The 20,130-nt window shown below is 35.8% G+C and overlaps 2 protein-coding genes across 2 annotated transcripts; one reads left to right on the plus strand and one right to left on the minus strand.

Moving 5' to 3' along the window:
• Positions 1–4,292: 4,292 nt before the first annotated feature.
• LOC128205497 (calmodulin, striated muscle-like) lies at positions 4,293–9,728 on the plus strand. Its single transcript, XM_052907191.1, has 6 exons — positions 4,293–4,427; positions 5,492–5,533; positions 6,056–6,199; positions 7,646–7,755; positions 8,808–8,943; positions 9,330–9,728. The coding sequence occupies exons 2-6, from the start codon at positions 5,494–5,496 to the stop codon at positions 9,359–9,361; spliced, it is 462 nt and encodes a 153-aa protein (XP_052763151.1). The 5' UTR covers positions 4,293–4,427; positions 5,492–5,493; the 3' UTR covers positions 9,362–9,728.
• Positions 9,729–14,688: 4,960 nt separating this feature from the next.
• On the minus strand, positions 14,689–17,735 carry LOC128204678 (uncharacterized). The gene is made up of 4 exons (XM_052906076.1): positions 17,686–17,735; positions 16,932–16,997; positions 15,736–15,837; positions 14,689–14,862 (listed from the first exon to the last, which is right to left on the minus strand). The coding sequence occupies exons 1-4, from the start codon at positions 17,710–17,712 to the stop codon at positions 14,689–14,691; spliced, it is 369 nt and encodes a 122-aa protein (XP_052762036.1). The 5' UTR covers positions 17,713–17,735.
• Positions 17,736–20,130: the final 2,395 nt, after the last annotated feature.

The following is a 20,130-nucleotide window of genomic DNA, read 5'->3' on the forward strand; positions in this document are numbered from 1 at the left end:
TGAACTTACTATTAATTTCATTTTATAAAATATCAAATGAAAAAAGCGTATGTTATTCAAAATATTCATACACTATGGACTGTATGGTTGTATAGATGTATTAATATTTATGTGGATAGTGCTTAACATATATATCATCAAACCATTCACCACTGATCTACAGACTGACTGCGACGTCCATCAGAATACCAGATTCATCTGCTCGCATTAACGCAGCTTGGAATAAATTTACGGATGGGCATTTAATGTTCTATACGTGATTTTTTTTCTTAACGAGCTGGACTGGAATTCATATAGCATCTTAAGTAATTTTCCAACTTTAGTTACTTTCCTAATTTAAATATCTCATCGGTCATATGATATAAAGACTTATAAAGCGCACTCGCTTCTCACCAAGGCGACACGGGTTCGATTTCGGGTGGGGGTGCATGTGCGTTTGGTTGGTGGTCGCCAAGCCGGACAACTTGGTTTTCTCCGAGTTCTCCGGTTTCCCACACAACACAATACCACACTCTCGCGCAACATCGTGCAAACGAGAGTGAATCAATATAAATTAATATAACATTTTCACAATCGTTGTAAAATAAATAAATTAAAACTTAAAACATAATAATTTCTGAAATTAATTGTTGTAATTGACGTTATTGAAAACACATTTTTTGATGTTAAAATGATATATATATATTTCTTTGACTATGAAAAATTAAAAAAAAAATCGACTAAAGTACGGAAATGACTTAAGATGTTTTACGAAAACGGCCCTAAAACTGAATTATATCAGTTAACACTACGAACTATTGCCAATATTTTCTGTAGAGTTTCCAACCAAGATCATGACTAACGCTGTTTGTATTGGCAGTAAGTTGATTTACTAAAAAGGACAAACCTTATTGGTATGAAGAGGAAAAGGCTGCACTAAGACTGCCACCTGCGCCGGATGTAAATGGACGCCTCATGCCTCGTATTGCACCTATAAAGAGGCTAAACGCTCCTTTCCGGAGTATTCAACTTTATTAACATAAAAGAGTTTGAAATCAAAGCTGTTAACAACCCTAATAAGACCGCGGAATCAGTATATATATTGTTTTGGAAGCTACTCCGCAACACAAGCATCTCTATGTAATTAACGAACCGTTGAAAAACGGATATGCTATAAATGGCTTTGAAACATGTTTTCTATTGTTTTGTTATTACTGTGCTCATAACGACAAAACCATTGATGGAAAATTATAATCTATAAGAGGATAAAAAGACAACTAGGGGTATATCGCAAACAGAAGTTGCCAACCTTTTGAAGCGTTAAAAACAACAGAAAAGCCCCGGTATGGATGTTATACTAAATGAACATGCAGAGCACTGTGGTTTAGTGCTGCCAAGGGCCCTGGCAGTTCTGTTCAGTTCCATATTATACAACAAAAAGGACTCTCATGTCTCATGTGAATGGAGCTCATTCCTGTCTTCAAAGGCAAAGAAAAAAAAACAGACTCCGGCAGCTACAGACCTATCTCGCTTAGCTCATGTTTTAGCAAAATCTTATCAAAACGTGATACTTAACAAAATCAATAGTGTAAACAAACTAAAGCACATTCATGACATTGATTTCCACTTTGAACAATAGCAAAGTTACCGCAAGAGCTTCAGTCGTGTTACCACTGGGTCTAATATACAAGAGACGATTTTTCAACAAATACAAGGAAATAGCGATGTTTGTGTAGGCATGGCCGACTGGTCTATTTCTCAAGCTTGGATAGTTTTGGGAACTTGTATGAAAGACTCTGCAAACGCTGAAGTCTTCTTCTCACGATCGAAAATGACTTGTTAAATCCACTGATAACCAGTCAACTAGTATTTGCAATACAAAAAACAGTTCGCCAAGGTTGTGTCCTTTTGACTTTTTTTACTCGACTCAACGACATCAATAATTGCTGCTCTCTACTATCTACGAAGACCGGCAACCTTTCCCATGCTGACGACATTGTATCAGTAGCGTTACCGCCCCTGGACATAATATCATTCGGATCTCCTCGGCCATTTTATCGAAATCAACCTCGGATGTATGCAGGTACATCAGTTGAAGTAGTTCGTAAAATTTTGAATTATATTACTAATTAAATGTAGTGTTTTAGAGTTGTATTTATTGATCTAAGTTTAAATTGATTGCCATTGAATTGAATTATTTCAAACATAATTAAGAATTCCAGGAGTTAAGTCACAAAGTTTAACTGCTAAATAAAAATACTACGCGATCTACATGCAGCGGACTTAAACGCTGAGTATGTAAACCGTCCAAATACATCCGAGGTTGTTTTTGAAAAAAATGGCCGAGTGGTTCCAAATGGACATGATATATCGCTTTTCATTCGGAACTCCTGGGCCATTTTTATCGAAAACAACCTCGGATGTATTTGGAAAGTTTACATACTCAGAAATCTGTATGTTTAAGTCCGCTGTAAGTAGATGGCGTAGTAATTTAATTTAGCACTTAAACTTAATGACTTTACTCTTGGGAATCTTAATTATGTTTGCAATAATACACTTCACTGGCAATCAATATAAACTTAGATCAATAAATACAAGCTAATACACTACATTTAATTAATGACATAATTAAAAAAATACGAACTACTTCAACTGATATACCGGCATACAACCGGGGTTGTTTTCGATAAAAATGGCCGAGGAGTTCCGAATGATTGCTTTTGTAAAGGATGGAAAAATGATATGAAAGTGAAATTATCTTATTCAGCAATAAGCCTGCTGCTCCTCATGTTGCTATTATGTATGGTGACAAATTAATCCATCAAACTAATTCTGCGAACCACCTCGGCCTCAAAGAAGTTAAAACCGAAAATTAATGAGAAATGTCAATAAGCAAAAAAGCAATTGTTGTACATGGTTGCGAATTGTGGAATAATATTACAGCTAGTGATATAACTACAATTAATCGGCTTCAACATTTAATTAAGAAAATCCAGGGATTTCATATACGAACTAGATCAGATATTCGTGAGGTTAGGGTTGTTACAAGTTGTTCTCGTCAGTAATTATAAGGAAAGTGTTGATTTACATCTAATTTTTTGTCTTAGATCAAAATGTACCAGAATAACATATTCTTAAGAATATATGTTCAGTTGTTTTTAAAGATGGAAATGCTACCTTAGGATTTATACCTGCTATTTACAAAATCGTAAGTGTGCCTGTAGGTATCAAAAGTTTATAATCGATTCTCGTTACACCCAGATGCCTGGACCGGTATTCATAAAAACTACTTAAAATAAGTCATTTCTTAACTTAAGTCGATTTCCTGGAATTTTCATCGTCAAATTAAATGAGAGTATACATGTATTTAATATAAACGTTCGAAAAAAGCATTTTTGACACAATTATTGAATATGAAGTATATCAGATATTATAAAGTTATTACACATGAGATTAAGAGAGACACTTCAGTTAGGAAATGACTTAAGACGTTTTATGAATACCGCCCCAGAACTAATGCCATCTAGGGAACAATGGAAGCAATCCGTACAAACTCACGTGCTTTCAGAAGTTGAACATCATAGATTTTTCAGCATTATTCATCCTAACCTATCAAAGGCAATATTGTATAAAGTTTTTGACACGGAGTATTAAGCTAATTGCTAAACTATGGTGCAAGATATCACCAGCTTTCCAACAACGATGCTGCGAATATAATAATGTTATTGAGAACTAGGAGATCCGCAGTGTATACTTACAAATGAATCTTTATCTTGCAAATGAACTATTGTTCATGGATGGACACACATTCTTCCTGGTACTTCTTGGTGCAGAAGTGGCAGTGCCAGACTACTTTGTGGTGTGGTAAGACCTCTTTATACGTGCATATATATACATATTTATATATCCTGCTTGAATGCCTAACACATAACATATTAAACTACGAGTTATTACTGCGAAACTATGTTATTAAATTTGTGTTGATTCTGCTTTGCTTAATGCGAAGCATTGGATTGTCATTGTCACTATTAGTTTTATTAATTATTTGAACATACTTATGAATATCACCGAATATGTAATAGTAAGATGGCATGAAGTAACATTTTAATAATCAAGAATGGGCGGAGTGAGCGAAGCGAACGAGCCTTTAAACTTGGGAAAAGTCTGTATATCAATACTTGACCATATTTAAGTATTTCCAAATTCAATAGAGGGATTAAATACCAGTACAGTTTATAGATGTATGCAGGTTTATACTATTCCTATTAAAACTTATTCAAAATTATTGACGTGTTTAATACACTGAACGCATTAACAAATCTGTCCAAAATAAGATATTAATATTTATATGAATTGAACATTTCAAACATCTTGGTATAAGAACATGAAAAGAATCTAGTGAATATATTATTTATATATTTTTGGAAATTTGATTCACAAAGAGAAAGGTGTGTATTCCAACTAATATTGCTATAAAGCTTATTATTTATTATATACAAATAAAGCTTATTATGAAAGGATAAATTTATATAATTTTTAAATAATATAGTACATGTATATGTATAAATAATGTTATTTGAAAATTTTGAATTGAAGTCCGAATTTCGTTTTTTATCATGTGCACAATAAAGTTTTATTAATATTTTATATCTGCTTAAGTAATATTTGTAGATCTTGTATGGCAGTCCACTTTACGAACTAAGCTTAGTGTTAAAAGATTACATTATATTGCAATAAAGTTTTTAGATAAATAATGTGATTTGTAGATTTTGAATGAGAGTCCGATTTTCGTTACTTAGATATTATAATGTTTATATTTTGCAAATCAAGTTTACAATCTCAAATGAACTAACCACTGTTGTCACGCAGTGGTAGGTATGACATGAAATATAGTAAGGCATCCGGAATGCTTCGGCCATTTTCCATCGAAAATGCTGGTACATCAGTAGAAGTTTATCGGGAAAATTTAAAGAATACTAGTAATAAAATGTATTGTTTTAACGTGTAATTTGTTTAACAAAGACCTAACTGATTCCCTGTGAGGTGTATTATTGCACCAATAGTTAAAGCTGCACTTTCACATATTGAATGTTTTGACAACTTTTTTGATATTTTTGTCTAAAGTGTTCTAAGGAATATAATTTTAAAATTTATAGTTTTTGGTAACAGAAAAAATCTCAACAAACAAGATGCCTACTAAAACAAGAATAGATACTTAAATAGAAGTTTAGTTTATGGTATTTCATTATTTTCACTAATCACAACAATTGAATTCTGTGTAATTTAGTAAGGCTAAAGAAGGAAATGGGAAACATGTTTATTGGTTTTCCAAATGAGCTTATGTTGTTTGTTTTTAAAAATCAAAATTAAGCCTTATTTGCATTTACTAAATATGTTACCTTATTGTTTAAATTTATTTTCTGCATAATGTAAACTGTGATTAACATGTCATATAACATGACCCATGATTGGAAATAAAATTCATCTTATCTTACCTTATTTCTGATAATAGGGATGGCTTTAGAAGAGGGGATTTCAGAAGAACAACTGAAAGGTATGCTTTAAACTTTGTTTTGCACTATATAGTTTGCAGTTTTCGTGTGTTTTTTAAAATCTGTTTAATCCTTAAACTGTTGCCGTAAATATTAATTGTGATTTTATTTCAAAATGAGAAATTCGAATTAGAATATCATAGATCGAGGGATATTTTCTCCATATAATACGACAAGATAACATCAGATTGTAGTTTTTTGGGGGTTAATAACACGCCAACCGGTTGTCTAAGTCCGTTAGAGCACGGTGCCAGTGTTCCTGCGTACGTTCGTTCGGGCACCATACCAGGCGCTCTTATCCTCCCATGATTACGTTATAATAAATAATTGAGATCATTGTTTTTGCATATGTTCATATTTTTCTGCCCAAACATATTTAGTTTTTCTTTAAATTCAGCCTAGACTAAGCTTAAAATACAACTTAAGTTGCTTTATGAGTTGTACTGCAAATTCAAAACTCCCGTACGGGAAGCGTACCTTAAACACTTGAAAATAAACAAACACAATTACGCCCCTTTCTGCAGAAATGATGGACGCCTTTAAACTCTTTGATATGAATGGTGACGGGCACATTTCCAAGGCGGAACTAGGCAAGGTGCTGCAGGCTCTTGGGCAAGACCCAAGCCAAAAAGAGGTGGATGAGATCATGGCCAAGGCAGATAAAAACGGTAAATAGAAGTTTAAAGATGCACTTTTACTCCCAAATAAGATTAACCACAATTAATATAATTGTTGTAATATATCAAAACGAATGAATAAATGTCGAAAGCAAAGCTACTTATGATGGAGTTTAACTTTTGAAGAAAGTTGCAGAAAACACGGTCTTTCTACCTTATGAGGCGATAGTAGATCACATGAAAACTTTTAGCGCTCACCAATCATTTAATAAAAGGAAATTGCAGAAAACACGGTCTTTCTACCTTATGAGACGATAGTAGATCATATTAAATCTTTTAGCACTCACCAATCATTTAATTTTTTTGCGTTTTCAGTTATTAAATACACGGTTACAATCTTGTTATCAGTCATTAATATTTTCCATAAATGCATTATTTAGTAAGAAGTTAAAGGTTTACCACCCCAAAATTATGTTTTTTATTCATATGTAAGTATTGATTATGAATTAGAGTGTCACTTTAAGATATTTAGTCCACAATACAGGTTCAAGTGATGTCGGTTCGAGCCCTACCAGAAAAAACATAATCTTGGCGTCTCAAAAATGACACAAGAACTGGGTTTAGCGGACTCGAAATTTATTCATATCAGACTATAAGTATCTAACATGTGTTTCCGGTACGGATAGAAACATCCGACTCGAGGGCACGTGCGTAGGCCGGTAACGAGGCTTGCATATCTAAATTGATCAATTTGTGGAAAAAATGACGTTGAAAACGTACAATTACACCAAAAAGCGCGTGCGACGTTGTTTACCGACGTCATAGAGCGCAGTTATTTTGAATAACTAAAAATAGCGTTTTTAACGATTATTTATGTTCAATTTTAATTAAAAGTCTTGCAAACATCTGTATTTGATTGCACTTTATTGAAATGGCATAATATATTGTCCATAAACCATACAATAAATGAAATAAGAAGTGGCGCGTTGTTGTAAGATGGGTTTTTCAAGCACTGGTCACATGCAAGAAAATATAATTCTTCACAGTCAAGTTATATAAACATGAATTAATATGAACTTAACCACAATAATATTATATTGAATGCCACAACTCCTAATAACCTGGGATATCCCAACACAAAGCTGTTTTGGCCTTACCACTCTCATTATTATAGCTTCTTTTTCAATTATTTAACCTTAAATCAGAAAAGTGCAGTATTAATATTTTCAACTTTAAAAGGTTATTCTGTCTGGAGAGGTATTGTATATCGCAAAAAAGTACTGATGTGCCTTTAATCAGAATCTTGATGAAATTTAAGGCTACTGTTCTTGCTCCCATAGTTCAGTTGTTTTATGGTTTATTTTAAATACAGATCCTGGGGTTAACAATGATCCGAAGCAACATACTGGTACCGGACCTTTCGCCCGTACCAATTATTCGATATAAGCTGTATTGTCTTATTTGATTTAGATTCATTTATTAATCTCGATTTTACAGGGAGCAGTTTTTTGGAATACGACGAATACGTCGAGTTATTGAAGGGACACCTTAAAGACCCAGCAATCGTAGAAATCGAGTTGAGAGAAGCATTCCGAATATTTGACAAGGTAATATACCACACTACAGTTGAACCCCGTTGGCTCGAACTCGCTTGGCTCGAATTACTCGTTGGCTCGAACTAGATGTAAAGGACCGATTAATTTATACTGAAGGTAAACAATCCCGTTTGGCGCGATTTTTTTCGAGCCTCGATGTGTTTTGCCAGTCCCTGGGAGTTCGAGCCATCGGGGTTCGACTGTATATATTATCAGCGATCAGCTATGAATGTCACATCATTTTACACGAGGTTTATTTACCGATTCAAGTCGTACATTTCCGTGAGTCTACGGAAATCGTCTGCTAGCTAGCAGTCCATTCGGAACACCTTATATACAAAGGATACAAAATGCAATCCAAGAGAATTGGCTCCAAACTTGCCGGAGATGGCCGAGTTGTTATGATTGCAGCCGATACTGCAGTTACGATAATGCGATTCGGCAAGTTTATCGTGACTTTTTAGATTAATTAACAAGTTATCTCAGAAACCAAATGGATCAAAATACTACTTATATCGTCAATATATTCATATTTGCCAAAAAGGAGAAGAAATACGATACGAATTGGCGTTTTGCAAGATGGTACTTCCTCTTTTGAAGGCTTTCAACACAGATAACTTCATTATTTCTTCACAATTTTAAATGAAACATAGCGCAGTCTACGCCGCTTACGGAGCCCCGCTTTTGGTCTTTTACCAGAGTTTGATTGAGAGTTTAGTTTCTTAAAACACTTCGACAAACCTTTTCACAATACGGCCGTCTGACGGAGCACTGACACACATTATTTTGAAAACAGGTTTGTCGAAGTGTTTGATGAAACTAATCATCTAACCTAATAACCAATCCGGTAATAAAACAAAGGCGAGGCTCTTTAAGAGGCATAGACTGCCCTTTGTTTTATTTAAAATGAAGTGGTACAAGAAAAGTAATCTTTGATTTCAGTCATTATATTAAGCAAAATGTTGCCTTCCGACGTAGCATTTATGACGCAATTTATCACGTGGTATACACACACTGAGTACAGCTAAGTTCTACCGATAAATTATATTCAGTTTTTCTTCCAGGACCGAAATAATTCACTCAACGTCCAAGAGTTAGTAAAAGCTCTATGTTTTCTCGGAGAGCCACTGACACAGAAAGAAGCTAAAGAGATGTGTGATTTGATGGATGTCAACAAAGACAAGAAAGTTGATGTGGACGGTGAGACATTTTTTTTAAAGAGCTCATTCACGTTTTATAGGTTCAGACATCATTTTTTTTTTATTTCGTGTGAAATGCGTACAAAAGGCTTGTAACAAAGATAAACTTAGAATACAACCTGCAACCAATGGAGTTGCAGATAGGCAATCATTAAGTACTACTAAGGCTTTTAAAATCATGATTAAGATTTTCACCTTTCGCGGGTGTTTAAACGTCCGCCCACTGCCACACAGATATTTTGATTGACAGTTTTATGTCTCTCGTCTTTTGTGCCTTACTCTGTGCATCATAACAGGGAACTAATTCAAGTTTTGGCTCACGGGCGTTTGTTTATTGACAATATTGAAGTGAAATGTTATCTTAAGAAAATTGTTATTTTGTTCCAGAGTTCGTCAAATTCCTCTGTAAGCGGATATAAGGCAGTAAACGATGTGTGTAACGTGATGTTGTAACATTGAAAGACCCATTCAAATGTCTTTTATTTACCGACGCATTCAAATGTCTTTTATTTATCATATTTATATATCCATTGCGTTTGTTTACTTTGTTTATCTAAAATTTGCGATATTTTTAAAACTCTGTTTACTGACATTTCTGCATTTTTTATTCAATAAAATATGCTACTACTGAGAAAAAAACCCCCATAACAATTCTGTCAATGTGTCATTTTCAAAATTTCTCTTTAAAGGTATTAGCGAAAGAGATATGAACAGAACAGAACAGATTTTTATTCACGTAAACTTCATATTTTCTTGTGACATATAAGTACATTTAAACAAACCAAACTATAAAACATAAGGTAATAGCACATAGGATGTATCTTATAAGGAATATATAAGTTTCTGGTATAATTTTCGAAATATTCCTCCATTTATAACATAGGGGTATGGAAGGCCGCTGCACTCCTTTTTGGCTGCATCATTCAGCCCTTACTAAGACCAGCAAGGGTACCCATCTGCTAGCGTTTTAGATAGAGTTATGGAATGGTAGTGCACCCTGTCTTTTTCGGTAGCATCCATCTTCCATGAACACACTTAATATCTAACTAAAAAAACATTTTCGGTAGCATCCATCTTCCATGAACACACTTAATATCTAACTTAAAAAACAACTCAGAACGCCAATATCATTTCAAGCATTTCAGATTTAATACCGGTTTAAGCACTTGGGCAACCAATTATACACATACAACCATACACAATGATATATTTAAACTGAATAAAACAGGACCTTTTCTTAATCATTTTAACATCATACATAGTAAATAACTTATGTTAATGTTAAACATGTATTTCTACCAATCCATTAGTAACTTTCAACACACAATTTCGAATTTTGATAAAAAAGAAAAGTTGAAGTTAACATGTCGACTGCCCGAAGCCGAATGGCAGTTACACTTAATTCCTCGTGCACGAAACCTTCTATTATCCGCCACCTAGCGGATATTACGCTACATTCAAACGGAAATTAATTTTTTACTAATTCATATACATTCAAACTTAGAAAATTATATTTCCCACATTTATACGAGGACATGCACCCTTCTGCTTTTATAAAATTAAATGCTAACGACTTCATGTCAAATTGACTCAATATGATAATATGATTAATTATAAATACACACAAACTTGACATATTAAGAAGATAAAGCCTTCTATTACTTCAATTAGGCACAATTCCTATCATTTTGTAAAATTCATAATGTTCAAATTCCTTACAGCCAGACACAATTTTCACCCTTTTTCTGCAGCACCTTTGGAATTGACTTGTTGGCAGCATGTCAACGAAATCATGTTTTTGCCTGGGGCGTAGGTGCCGATACGCGAGTACGCGGCTGAATCCACATGAGTCTGACAAAAAACAGCTAAAGTTGCAATATGAGCACTTGAATACATGATCCTAAAACTGTCCCTTTTCTAGTACTAAATAAAGCACATCAGAACGCCCAGAATGCAACAGATTGCACTATGGTTTTCAAAATTTTCTGAGGGGCATGCCCCGAATACCCTTAGCACAATTATGAATCCACATGAATAGAGGACTAGCTACGCCCCTGGTTGTGGGCCGAATATGAATCACAATGAGTATATTTATTAAAGGATACAAAATGCAATTTGATTATTCTAAATGCCGGATGCTATTTTTAGAACGGATGCTATTTTTAGATTAAATGCTCGGTACTATAAAAAAAATCCCCCAATAAATTCCTTTGTAATGCACCAGTCAATTATATCCACGTCCCCCCATCCCCCCCCCCCGCCCTGGTCAGGGGGTATACCGGGGATAGTCGGGGAAATGGGCCTTCCAGGCGACCCCGCAGTGCCGGGTGAATGCGGTAGGTTTGTTTTCGCGCATAATACAGCGGGGAATGGGCCTTACCTAGGGTCCCTGGGTTGGGGGGGGGGGGGGGGGGCATTTGGCGGGGGTTTTACCATCAGTTCGTGATTTTACCCGGGCTTGGCTGGACCGAAAGTTAAAGTTCCCGCTATTCCCGGGACCTGGGGGCCGTGGTTACAATTGACTGGTGAATAACATGCACCAAAGAATAAACTTTTGTTTAACCCTTGCACAGTACTTAACCACAAAGCCCAAAAACATTACAAAAACAACAACTGTCACCATTTTTTAATATGTCACATCAGGCCTATCGTCCAGAACTTCGTTAAAGGTAACAACGTGCATAATGACATTGTTGTTAACTTTTAAGAGTAAAATAGTTGAAGAGGTGCTTACATATTTAGAAATTCGTTCGATCATAAGTGTATCGAGTAAACTCCAACAGCAGTACCGATGACGATAACATGACGATTAGAGTGGATTACCAATCCTCTACACAGTGACTTCCCTTTTTGATCAGCAAACAACGCACGTTGCATTGCAGCTATAGGTCACAGATTACTAAATAAATTCCCTATATTTTCTATAGACAATATACCACTTTGTTCGCGAAATAACACTAATCTAAAGAGTTTCAGGACCCCAAACATATGGGGAGAAATTCCCACTTGTGTTTAAACAAATTAGAAAAAAGTTAAGTTTCTCGTTAGAAAAATAAAAATAGTTGAACATAGCCAATGTGTTTTTGATAAAGTGACCAAATCCAGTGTAAATGTACAAACAATGTGGTGAAAATGTTAAAGAAGTAGATCAAGTAGACCCAACATGTTCAGAATGTTTTTGAAATCACAATCCGTTCAACTTTATAACCTATAAATATGAACGATTGATGTTTATATCATGATTTGTGATAAAAAAAGATGCCTATCCCGTTTCATGAAAGATGGTCGACCTTTCGAGTTCGGACAAAGTTCTTGCTTACAGATGAAAAAAGACGGAAAGATTACGTTGGTTATGAAATAAAACAATGTATATCATTATGTGTTTAACAAGGCAAAGGGAGGTTATCGTTTACTAAGATTTGAAAAACTACTGGTATGTCTCATTATCAGACACGCAGACAACTAACTATGACATACATAAAAGGTGCATGGTAAGTAACACGAGATAAGCCTTGTTTCAAAATCACGATTTTTACGTTCACATCACTATTCTTGCAAAGAACAAGCACGTATTCAAATCTAAGCGTATGGTTCATGTCGGTTTGACGGTTTTTTTTGTATACACCACTAACAGATCAAGCCCCCCCTCCCCCTTCCATCGTCCAAGTTCACTTTTTATCTCAATATAGGATAAAAAATGAATAAAATACTCCCAAAATGCACTTTTTCGGACTAGAAATTCTTAAAATTTTCTTCGGTGAGTACCCCTTAAGCCCCTACGAACACTTTAAACCAAATAAATTTCGGTTCTGAAGGAGGGGCGCCAGTCAAAAGGTAACGCCCAGAAGAAACGCCCCCTCTTAAGTCGAATCCTGGAACCGCCCCTGTATACTTCCCCTGAAACCCCCCCCCACAACAACAATACCTTTGATCATCATTTTTTCCCTCTATAACTTCTTTTCTGAAAGTGTCTTTAAATTTAATGGTAAACAACCATTTAAGAATAATTCATAACATCAGCAGATTAATTGCTGCTGTAGCAACAATCAGGCAAATATGCAAATCACAACACACTCAGTATCTGAAATGTTTATCAATGGCGTCCCTAGCTGCAATACATCGACGTCGCATTGAGGGGTCAGGGTCATTTTCCTCTCCTGTGGTATCGCTGCACACATTTCGTGCACAAAACGTGTAAGTTAATTAGCGCATTGAACATTACGCCATGGAACCCAGTGATCCAAGACGTCCCATAGTTGCTCGACTGGAGACAGGTCAAGTGATTCAGTTCACGGAAGAACTTTGATATTTCTCATCGGAAGGTAGGTGGTTGCTACGCGATTGGCGTGGAACCTAGCATTGCCCAGTTGGGACGTAGTCACGTTTGATTGCGTCAAAGAACCTGGTTTCAATACCTAATCTCAATATCGTCATGTGAGACTACCATGAATTATGATCGAGAATGAAAAGATATTCCACCCCAAACCATAACTTTAGGTCCATGAAATCGAGTTCTCTGACGCACATATGTGTCTGAATAACGTTCGTTGCATCTTTTAAAATTAATCAACGAATTCGTCCATCGGCATGATTCAAGCCAAACCGCGACTCGTCGCTAAATAACACGGTGTTCCACTGCTGTGGGAAATAATGTAGTTGCCGATTTTGGGACCATCTGGTGTCTAGCCCATTGATAGCTTTAAATTTGTTTAACAGACATAACATGTGTTGGTTGATGTATGTACTGTGTTTATAACCCCGCTGTACAATACGCCATCAGAACAACTTAAAACATCGTGCATCTATAAGACCAGAAATGGTTTATTTCAGACGACATTATTTCTATATCTGAGGTCATTTACTAAACTTTTGTAATATGTAGGCCATTTATATCTTATTGCCATTGCTCTGATTTCAAATGTCTGCATAGAATAACTTTTAATCATAGGCTTAACTTTAATGGCATGTAAAATACAATAGGCCACGCCATACTGATGTTTCGTTGTACGTATTTACCACACATATTTTTCAGATGATGCTTTTTTTAAACTGACTGCTCCTATTTTTCGTCACAAAATCAAATCAAATGTCAATGATTTTTAGCTAAGCCATGTTGCATAAGTAACGCAAAAATGTAATATTATGTCTGTGACAATTGTTTTTGAAAAACTGAGAGTGGCGTACAAAATATTTCGTGATTTCGTCTTCGCCCGCTCCTGTTTACAAGCGCTTTTGGGCGAAATTCTTTTAAATTCTCCAAATATTCTCGGCCAAGATCCGCAGAACAAAGCATAACATTGATGTTGCTTGAAAAACCCATTAGTCAGAAGTCTGCAGTGCTCTTATTTGATAGCACAAGGACCAATTGTTTAGGCTCAGTATTTCCAAAGACATCAAAAACCACGGGGCATTTGGTATATTTACTAATATTGTTTTTATTTGTAATAAGCAATTGCAGCAAAACCCTGCTTCTGCCGATAGTAGATGGCCTTTAGGTAAGTGTTTTGGTATCAAAGAGTAAACAAGTTGTTTTATAAATGTTGTCAGATGCATTACAGGGAAAAATGGGTGCCAAAATGAATGCAATAACCCAATAACTGCTCCTATTTCTTAATGCAGTTATTGTACTAGGGTGACGAGGTGATATTAATAGAAATACACCAATTGCAACCACAATTTACCTCTCGAATATTTTATTTTTTTATTTTTTTTGAAATCAGAATTTATCAAAAGTAATGTCAGGGTTCTAAACAGTCGTGGCTGTCATGATTAAGGTAGTAGTATCTGCTGGGGGAAGCTCCCAGCTGTAGACGGGAACAGAGGCACAGGCTGTTTGGATCTCGTTGGACATGTGGTCGATATGATGGTGTCCCATTTCCTGCTTATTTATCGCCATTGCAAGCTCGGCTAGCATTCTGGCCTAGAATGAAAAACAATTATTTTGACCAGTTACAATGCATGCATGCATGCGTCATTGTTGTAATCTCGTGGTCATCATAATGCTTGCTCATGTTTAATATGGTCAATATGGCGGTTTCGCATTTCCTGCTTATTTATCACCATTGCAAGCTCAGCTAACACTCTGGCCTGAAATGAAAACAACAACAATTATATTGCCCACTAACAATGCATGCATGGTTACAGGTCTGCGTTATTGTTGTAATCTCGTGGGTCAAGTGGTCATCATAATGCTTGCTCATGTTTAATATGATCAATATGGCGGTGTCCCGTTTCCTGCTTATTTATCGTCTTTGCAAGCTCAGAAAGAATTCTGGACTAAATTAAAACAAATTATTTGAATAGTTTCAATGCATTTATTGTTATCCGTCCGCATCAGTGTTGTTATCTCGATGGTCATGTGGTCAATATGGTGGTGTCGCATTTCCTGCCTCTTTATCATCATTGCAAGCTCGGCATGAAAACAAATGATTTGAATAGTTACTAAACATTTATGTTTACCCTTCCGCATTATTGTTGTTTTCTCGCTGGCCATGTTACGGCCGTGGAAAGGTCCGCGACCCGAGGTCCGAATTTCACGTCTCTTAAACAGAAATCTTTGCAAAAAAACTTATTTATTGATACTTTTCGGGGTTCCGCCTTTAATTCCGTTTACCTTCAAGACTGCCATTGTGGCGCCGTTTGCCTGTTACTCCATATCTTTATGGGTTGGTCGCACATTACAAGAGGTCAAACACATGGACCACTAAATACATCAGCGAAATACTATTTGCAAAAAGAAATGTTTATCGATACATATTTGAGTACCGCCATGTTAAGACATTTACACGTTTACCTCCAAAATAGCCTTCGTGGCGTCGTTTTTCTGGTCCTCCATATCCTGATGGTTAAGGTGGTACTCGTAGCAGCCGTCACTCATCACAATCATCGCCTTGTGCTGCAACAGCGTAAATGGTGGTAGAGCAGAGGCATTATACATGTACATACTACAATTTGGGCCGGGCAACATTAACAAGTTTATGGTGTTGATCAACGGGCTTTATTGTGATTGACATGTGGTAAAAGTGTCAGTTTATTTTAACAGACATGAGAGCACTCCGCGTATTTTAACACCGCGTAATGTTTACAGAAATGAGAGTTCTCCGCGTATTTTAACACCGCGTAATGTTTACACAAATGAGAGTTCTCCGCGTATTTTAACACCGCGTAATGTTGACACAAATGAGAGTTCTCCGCGTATTTTAACACCGCGTAATGTTGACACAAATGAGAGTTCTCCGCGTATTTTAACACCGCGTATTGTTTACACAAATGAGAGTTCTCCGCGTATTTTAATACCGCGTAATGATTACAGAAATGAGAGCACTCCGCGTATTTTAACACCGCTTATTGTTTACAGAATAGAGAGCATTCGGCGTATTTCAACACCGCTAAATGTTTACACAAATGAGAGCACTCCGCGTATTTTAACACCACGAACTGTTTACAGAAATGAGAGCACTCCGCGTATATTAATACCGCGTATTTTAAAACCCCTCGTACACGCGTCTTATTAAAGTGTTGAATTTGCAAAAAAAACAACCTCATTAAGAAAAGTGTTTGTTTTTTTTACTTGTCTTTGTTATTTCTGTTTTGTCCCTGTAGTTCTCTTCAAATTCCGCTGTGTAACATATATAACTTTTTTATATAATATTTTACAGGCAAACTATTTAACTTTATTTAGAACTTTGTATAGGCAAACATGTATGAATTAGTAAATTCTGTAAAGGAAAACAAATATAACTTTGTTAACAACTTTTTGTATAGATAAACACACATAAACAGGCAAATAACTTTACACAGACCCGACATTTGAAGACCTTTTCTGCAAGGGATTATGTTAAATACTTTTCTTTTTTTCTTCCTTTTTCCTACTGTCTTTAAAACTAACTATTATACAATATCTGGGACAGCCCACGAAATTTCTTTTATCACTTTACATAAGCAAAAATATAAAGTTGAATACACTGAGTCATGAGCTTGTCTACTTACGTGTTTCACGTCGTAGAGGATTTGGGCAGGAGACACGGTCGTGGCGGCATAAGCGGCTGCCACCACCTAAAGGTTTAAGAAAATTCTTATAACGAATGATTACTTGAAATATTCTTGCCTACATTTACATCAAGCCCTTTTAGTGTATGGGTTGGTATTCAATACTGGTGTTCATTTGATCTTAGAACGATGTAGCTAATCGGATTTCTCGATATAAATAACGGATCTCTACAGTGAATGGAGTCAATGATTTATGACCATAAGATTGACTAAAGTTGCATATGGAATACCACCCCAGAATGTGTTCTCTTATATACGGGAAAACCCTATTTCGATCAATTATTTTGGAGCCGTCTAATAAATAAACATACATTTTACAATACATTTTAACAAAAATTACCAACTTAAATATGCTTGCCACCAGAGCAGTACCTTTGATTGAGCCTATCCTTTTTAATATTGACCATGTTATCAATAAAGTGGTCCTTCAGTGTGTTTTGATGATTGCATGAAACCAATATACAACACTTACAGTTTGCCCTTCTTTGTTCGCCAATGAAGTCGCTTAACTGCGATTGACATTTGAAAACTATTTCAATAAAATGCCCAGACGCCTTGATATAGAGAAGGTGAGTCAATTCTTTCCCCTATATGCGACGCTCGCTAATGATTTATTCCATAAAATTCAAATTATGAACGATAACTAACACTCAATTAACTGTACAGTTATGTCATTAAACTTAAAAATACTTGCCGTCAACGCTAGGACAAGACGCAGCATGTTAGATGAATGTGGTGTGGAAGCTCTGCAAACTGAGAAGAGAGTAACGGGCAGAGGGTCTTCCTACGTATTTAACCTGGCAAGCCAGATGAGTGATAACTTGTAGGTCAATTTCGTGTTCACTTTTCGAGATTAAGCATGTGCCATTGAATAGAGACCAAGGTTTGCAAATTTAATTGTTGTTTCTCCGATCAGCCGTCCATCATCCTATCAAACAATAACTTCAATAACATGTACATCGCCACAAACTATATTTTTACGAGTACATTCCTAGGATCTGCAAATCATAAGTCAAAAGAACGATCATTAAGCAATTTTTGAGAACTTGTTAGCACTTGGACTATTAAGGCAAATCCCACCACAAATAAAAGGCTATGCAATAACAAAAATCTTTGCAATTTTTAAAGGCAATTTAGACCTTTGGAACATTTTTTGTCATATGTGAACGCTAACTACTAAATAATTTCCTTGACACACTCGCTGAAAAAGCATAAAAACCCTTGGCCTCGGTCAGACTGCAATAGTACGTGAGAATGTGTTTCTATTATCATCCCTGTGGTTAAATATCGTCTGCAGATGATATGGCATGGCAAACATTTTGTCTCAAATTGTGATGTTAATGAGCTTTTTAACGAGTTTAGGTATAACACAAAAATCGTCTAATTTATCCAGCAACTAGTTTTTTTTAGTTTATAAAATTTGAACAGATGAATATTCGACCTTTCGGAAAATCTTCTTTTATCAGTATAGTGTTTTAGACCTTGCCCGCCCATGTAAACCACCTTGTAAACACCATGTCAAACAAAAGGATCTGATTTCATTTTTATAAATAACTTCAACGACATGCATGTATGTTTAGTTTTTTTTTTTAAAAGTTGCTTAATTTAAACCACACGACTGCAGTCGGTGTTTGCTGAAGGAATTGGATAGAGTAAACTGTGTAGTTTTTTGTGTCCTTTGTTGATTGTATTTTTGGCTGAACATTTTGACCCAAGTACAAGCCCTTGAATTTTGTAGTGTATTAAGCTTAGAATAAATCCTCTTTGGCGGACACATTAAAAACGCAAGATGAAGGACAGTATGTGGACCCTTAATAACTCGGGAAAGCTGCATGCCTAATATATTAAATATATTAATGCTTGCCAATCTGCAATTTCATTTGATGAACACATTGTGTAACGTTCTGCTGTAGGCGGAGTTGCATTCATAGTACGTTCATGTTCTTGGTAATTTGCAAAATGGCATTATTAATTCTCCGTGCGGAGGTTTAGAGTCTATATATATAAAACCAGTCGACCCCTTCAGCGTCGATCATGCTTTTCTCTGAAGGGATCTGTTGCGTCTTTGGCCTCGCACGTTACAAATGGTGGCAGCGGTGGGATGAACACAACTGCCGACTCAAAGTTGCCTTACCCACTAGTATCCAAGGCAAAGACTCGGGACGAGTCCTCTCGGAAGGGAAAGAAATGTAACGATCGGCTGTAGGCGGAGGTGCGTTCATAGTACATTCATGTTCTTGATAATGTGCAAATTGGCATAACCAATTCTCCGTGTGGAGGTTTAGGATCTATATATACAAGACCAGTCGAACCCTTCAGCGTCGATCATGCTTTTCTCTGAAGGGATCTGTTGCGTCCTTGGCACCGCCCATTACAACAGGTTAAAATATAATCTTGGTTAGACAGGCATGTCTAGCAGTCATTTGGGTCTAAATTTTATTTTCGCAGCTCGAAGGAATGACCGAAGCGAGAGATTTCGTAAGCTTTGCTTTCCGCCTAATTTTGTCCAAAACATCTACGTATCATTTTGCATTTTTTCTCATGTGCATCTTCTATGTACTTCTTTATGGTAGTTGCTTGATATCATGTTAGTTTAAACAATGTTTATTCAGTATCCTAACATGGTACATACAATGCACAAAAATAAATCAGCATAAATAATGTTGTGGATCGGGAAACGAGCAATACAGCAGCTTATGTAAATCCATTTCCACCTGATTATGTTTTATGTTTGATTATCCTCGCATGTTCTCTTTTTTTATAAAATAACTGTTTAAACCAATAGTCATACGAATCACATATGTCACGTAACTAGTATATCACTTATCTTTATTCTGGCAGATGATCAGCGGCAAGTTTCATGAACAATCTAGATATTAAATATGAATATTATCTTTGTTTTCCCATGTTATAAGCCAGTTCAAATTAAAATATGTTTACATGATTTTTGTTTGCCCGAGGATCTGATTCAAATACTTTGACAAACATATATCTAAAACGTCAAATTCAGCGAATAAATATATAAAGTTAAAAGAATAGCTTAATATTCATTGTTTTCTCAACGAACGATTATTTAACCACTTTTTCACAAAGATTAAGGAGGTTTGCTCCTATAACAGTTTATTTGTATTTCAGTTTC

The sequence above is a fragment of the Mya arenaria genome, chromosome 10 (assembly GCF_026914265.1).
Source record: "Mya arenaria isolate MELC-2E11 chromosome 10, ASM2691426v1".
Lineage (NCBI taxonomy): Eukaryota > Metazoa > Mollusca > Bivalvia > Myida > Myidae > Mya > Mya arenaria.

Excerpts from the sequence above, each read along its gene's own strand:
- LOC128204678 (XM_052906076.1), bottom strand. The coding sequence starts at position 17,712 with ATGCTGCGTCTTGTCCTAGCGTTGACG. Across the intron at positions 15,838-16,931 it reads TCCTCTACGACGTGAAACAC|CACAAGGCGATGATTGTGAT; the intron begins GTAAGTAGACAA and ends ACGCTGTTGCAG. Across the intron at positions 14,863-15,735 it reads CCACGAAGGCTATTTTGGAG|GCCAGAATGCTAGCCGAGCT; the intron begins GTAAACGTGTAA and ends TTTTCATTCTAG.
- LOC128205497 (XM_052907191.1), top strand. The coding sequence starts at position 5,494 with ATGGCTTTAGAAGAGGGGATTTCAGAAGAACAACTGAAAG. Across the intron at positions 6,200-7,645 it reads GGCCAAGGCAGATAAAAACG|GGAGCAGTTTTTTGGAATAC; the intron begins GTAAATAGAAGT and ends TCGATTTTACAG. Across the intron at positions 7,756-8,807 it reads CATTCCGAATATTTGACAAG|GACCGAAATAATTCACTCAA; the intron begins GTAATATACCAC and ends TTTTTCTTCCAG.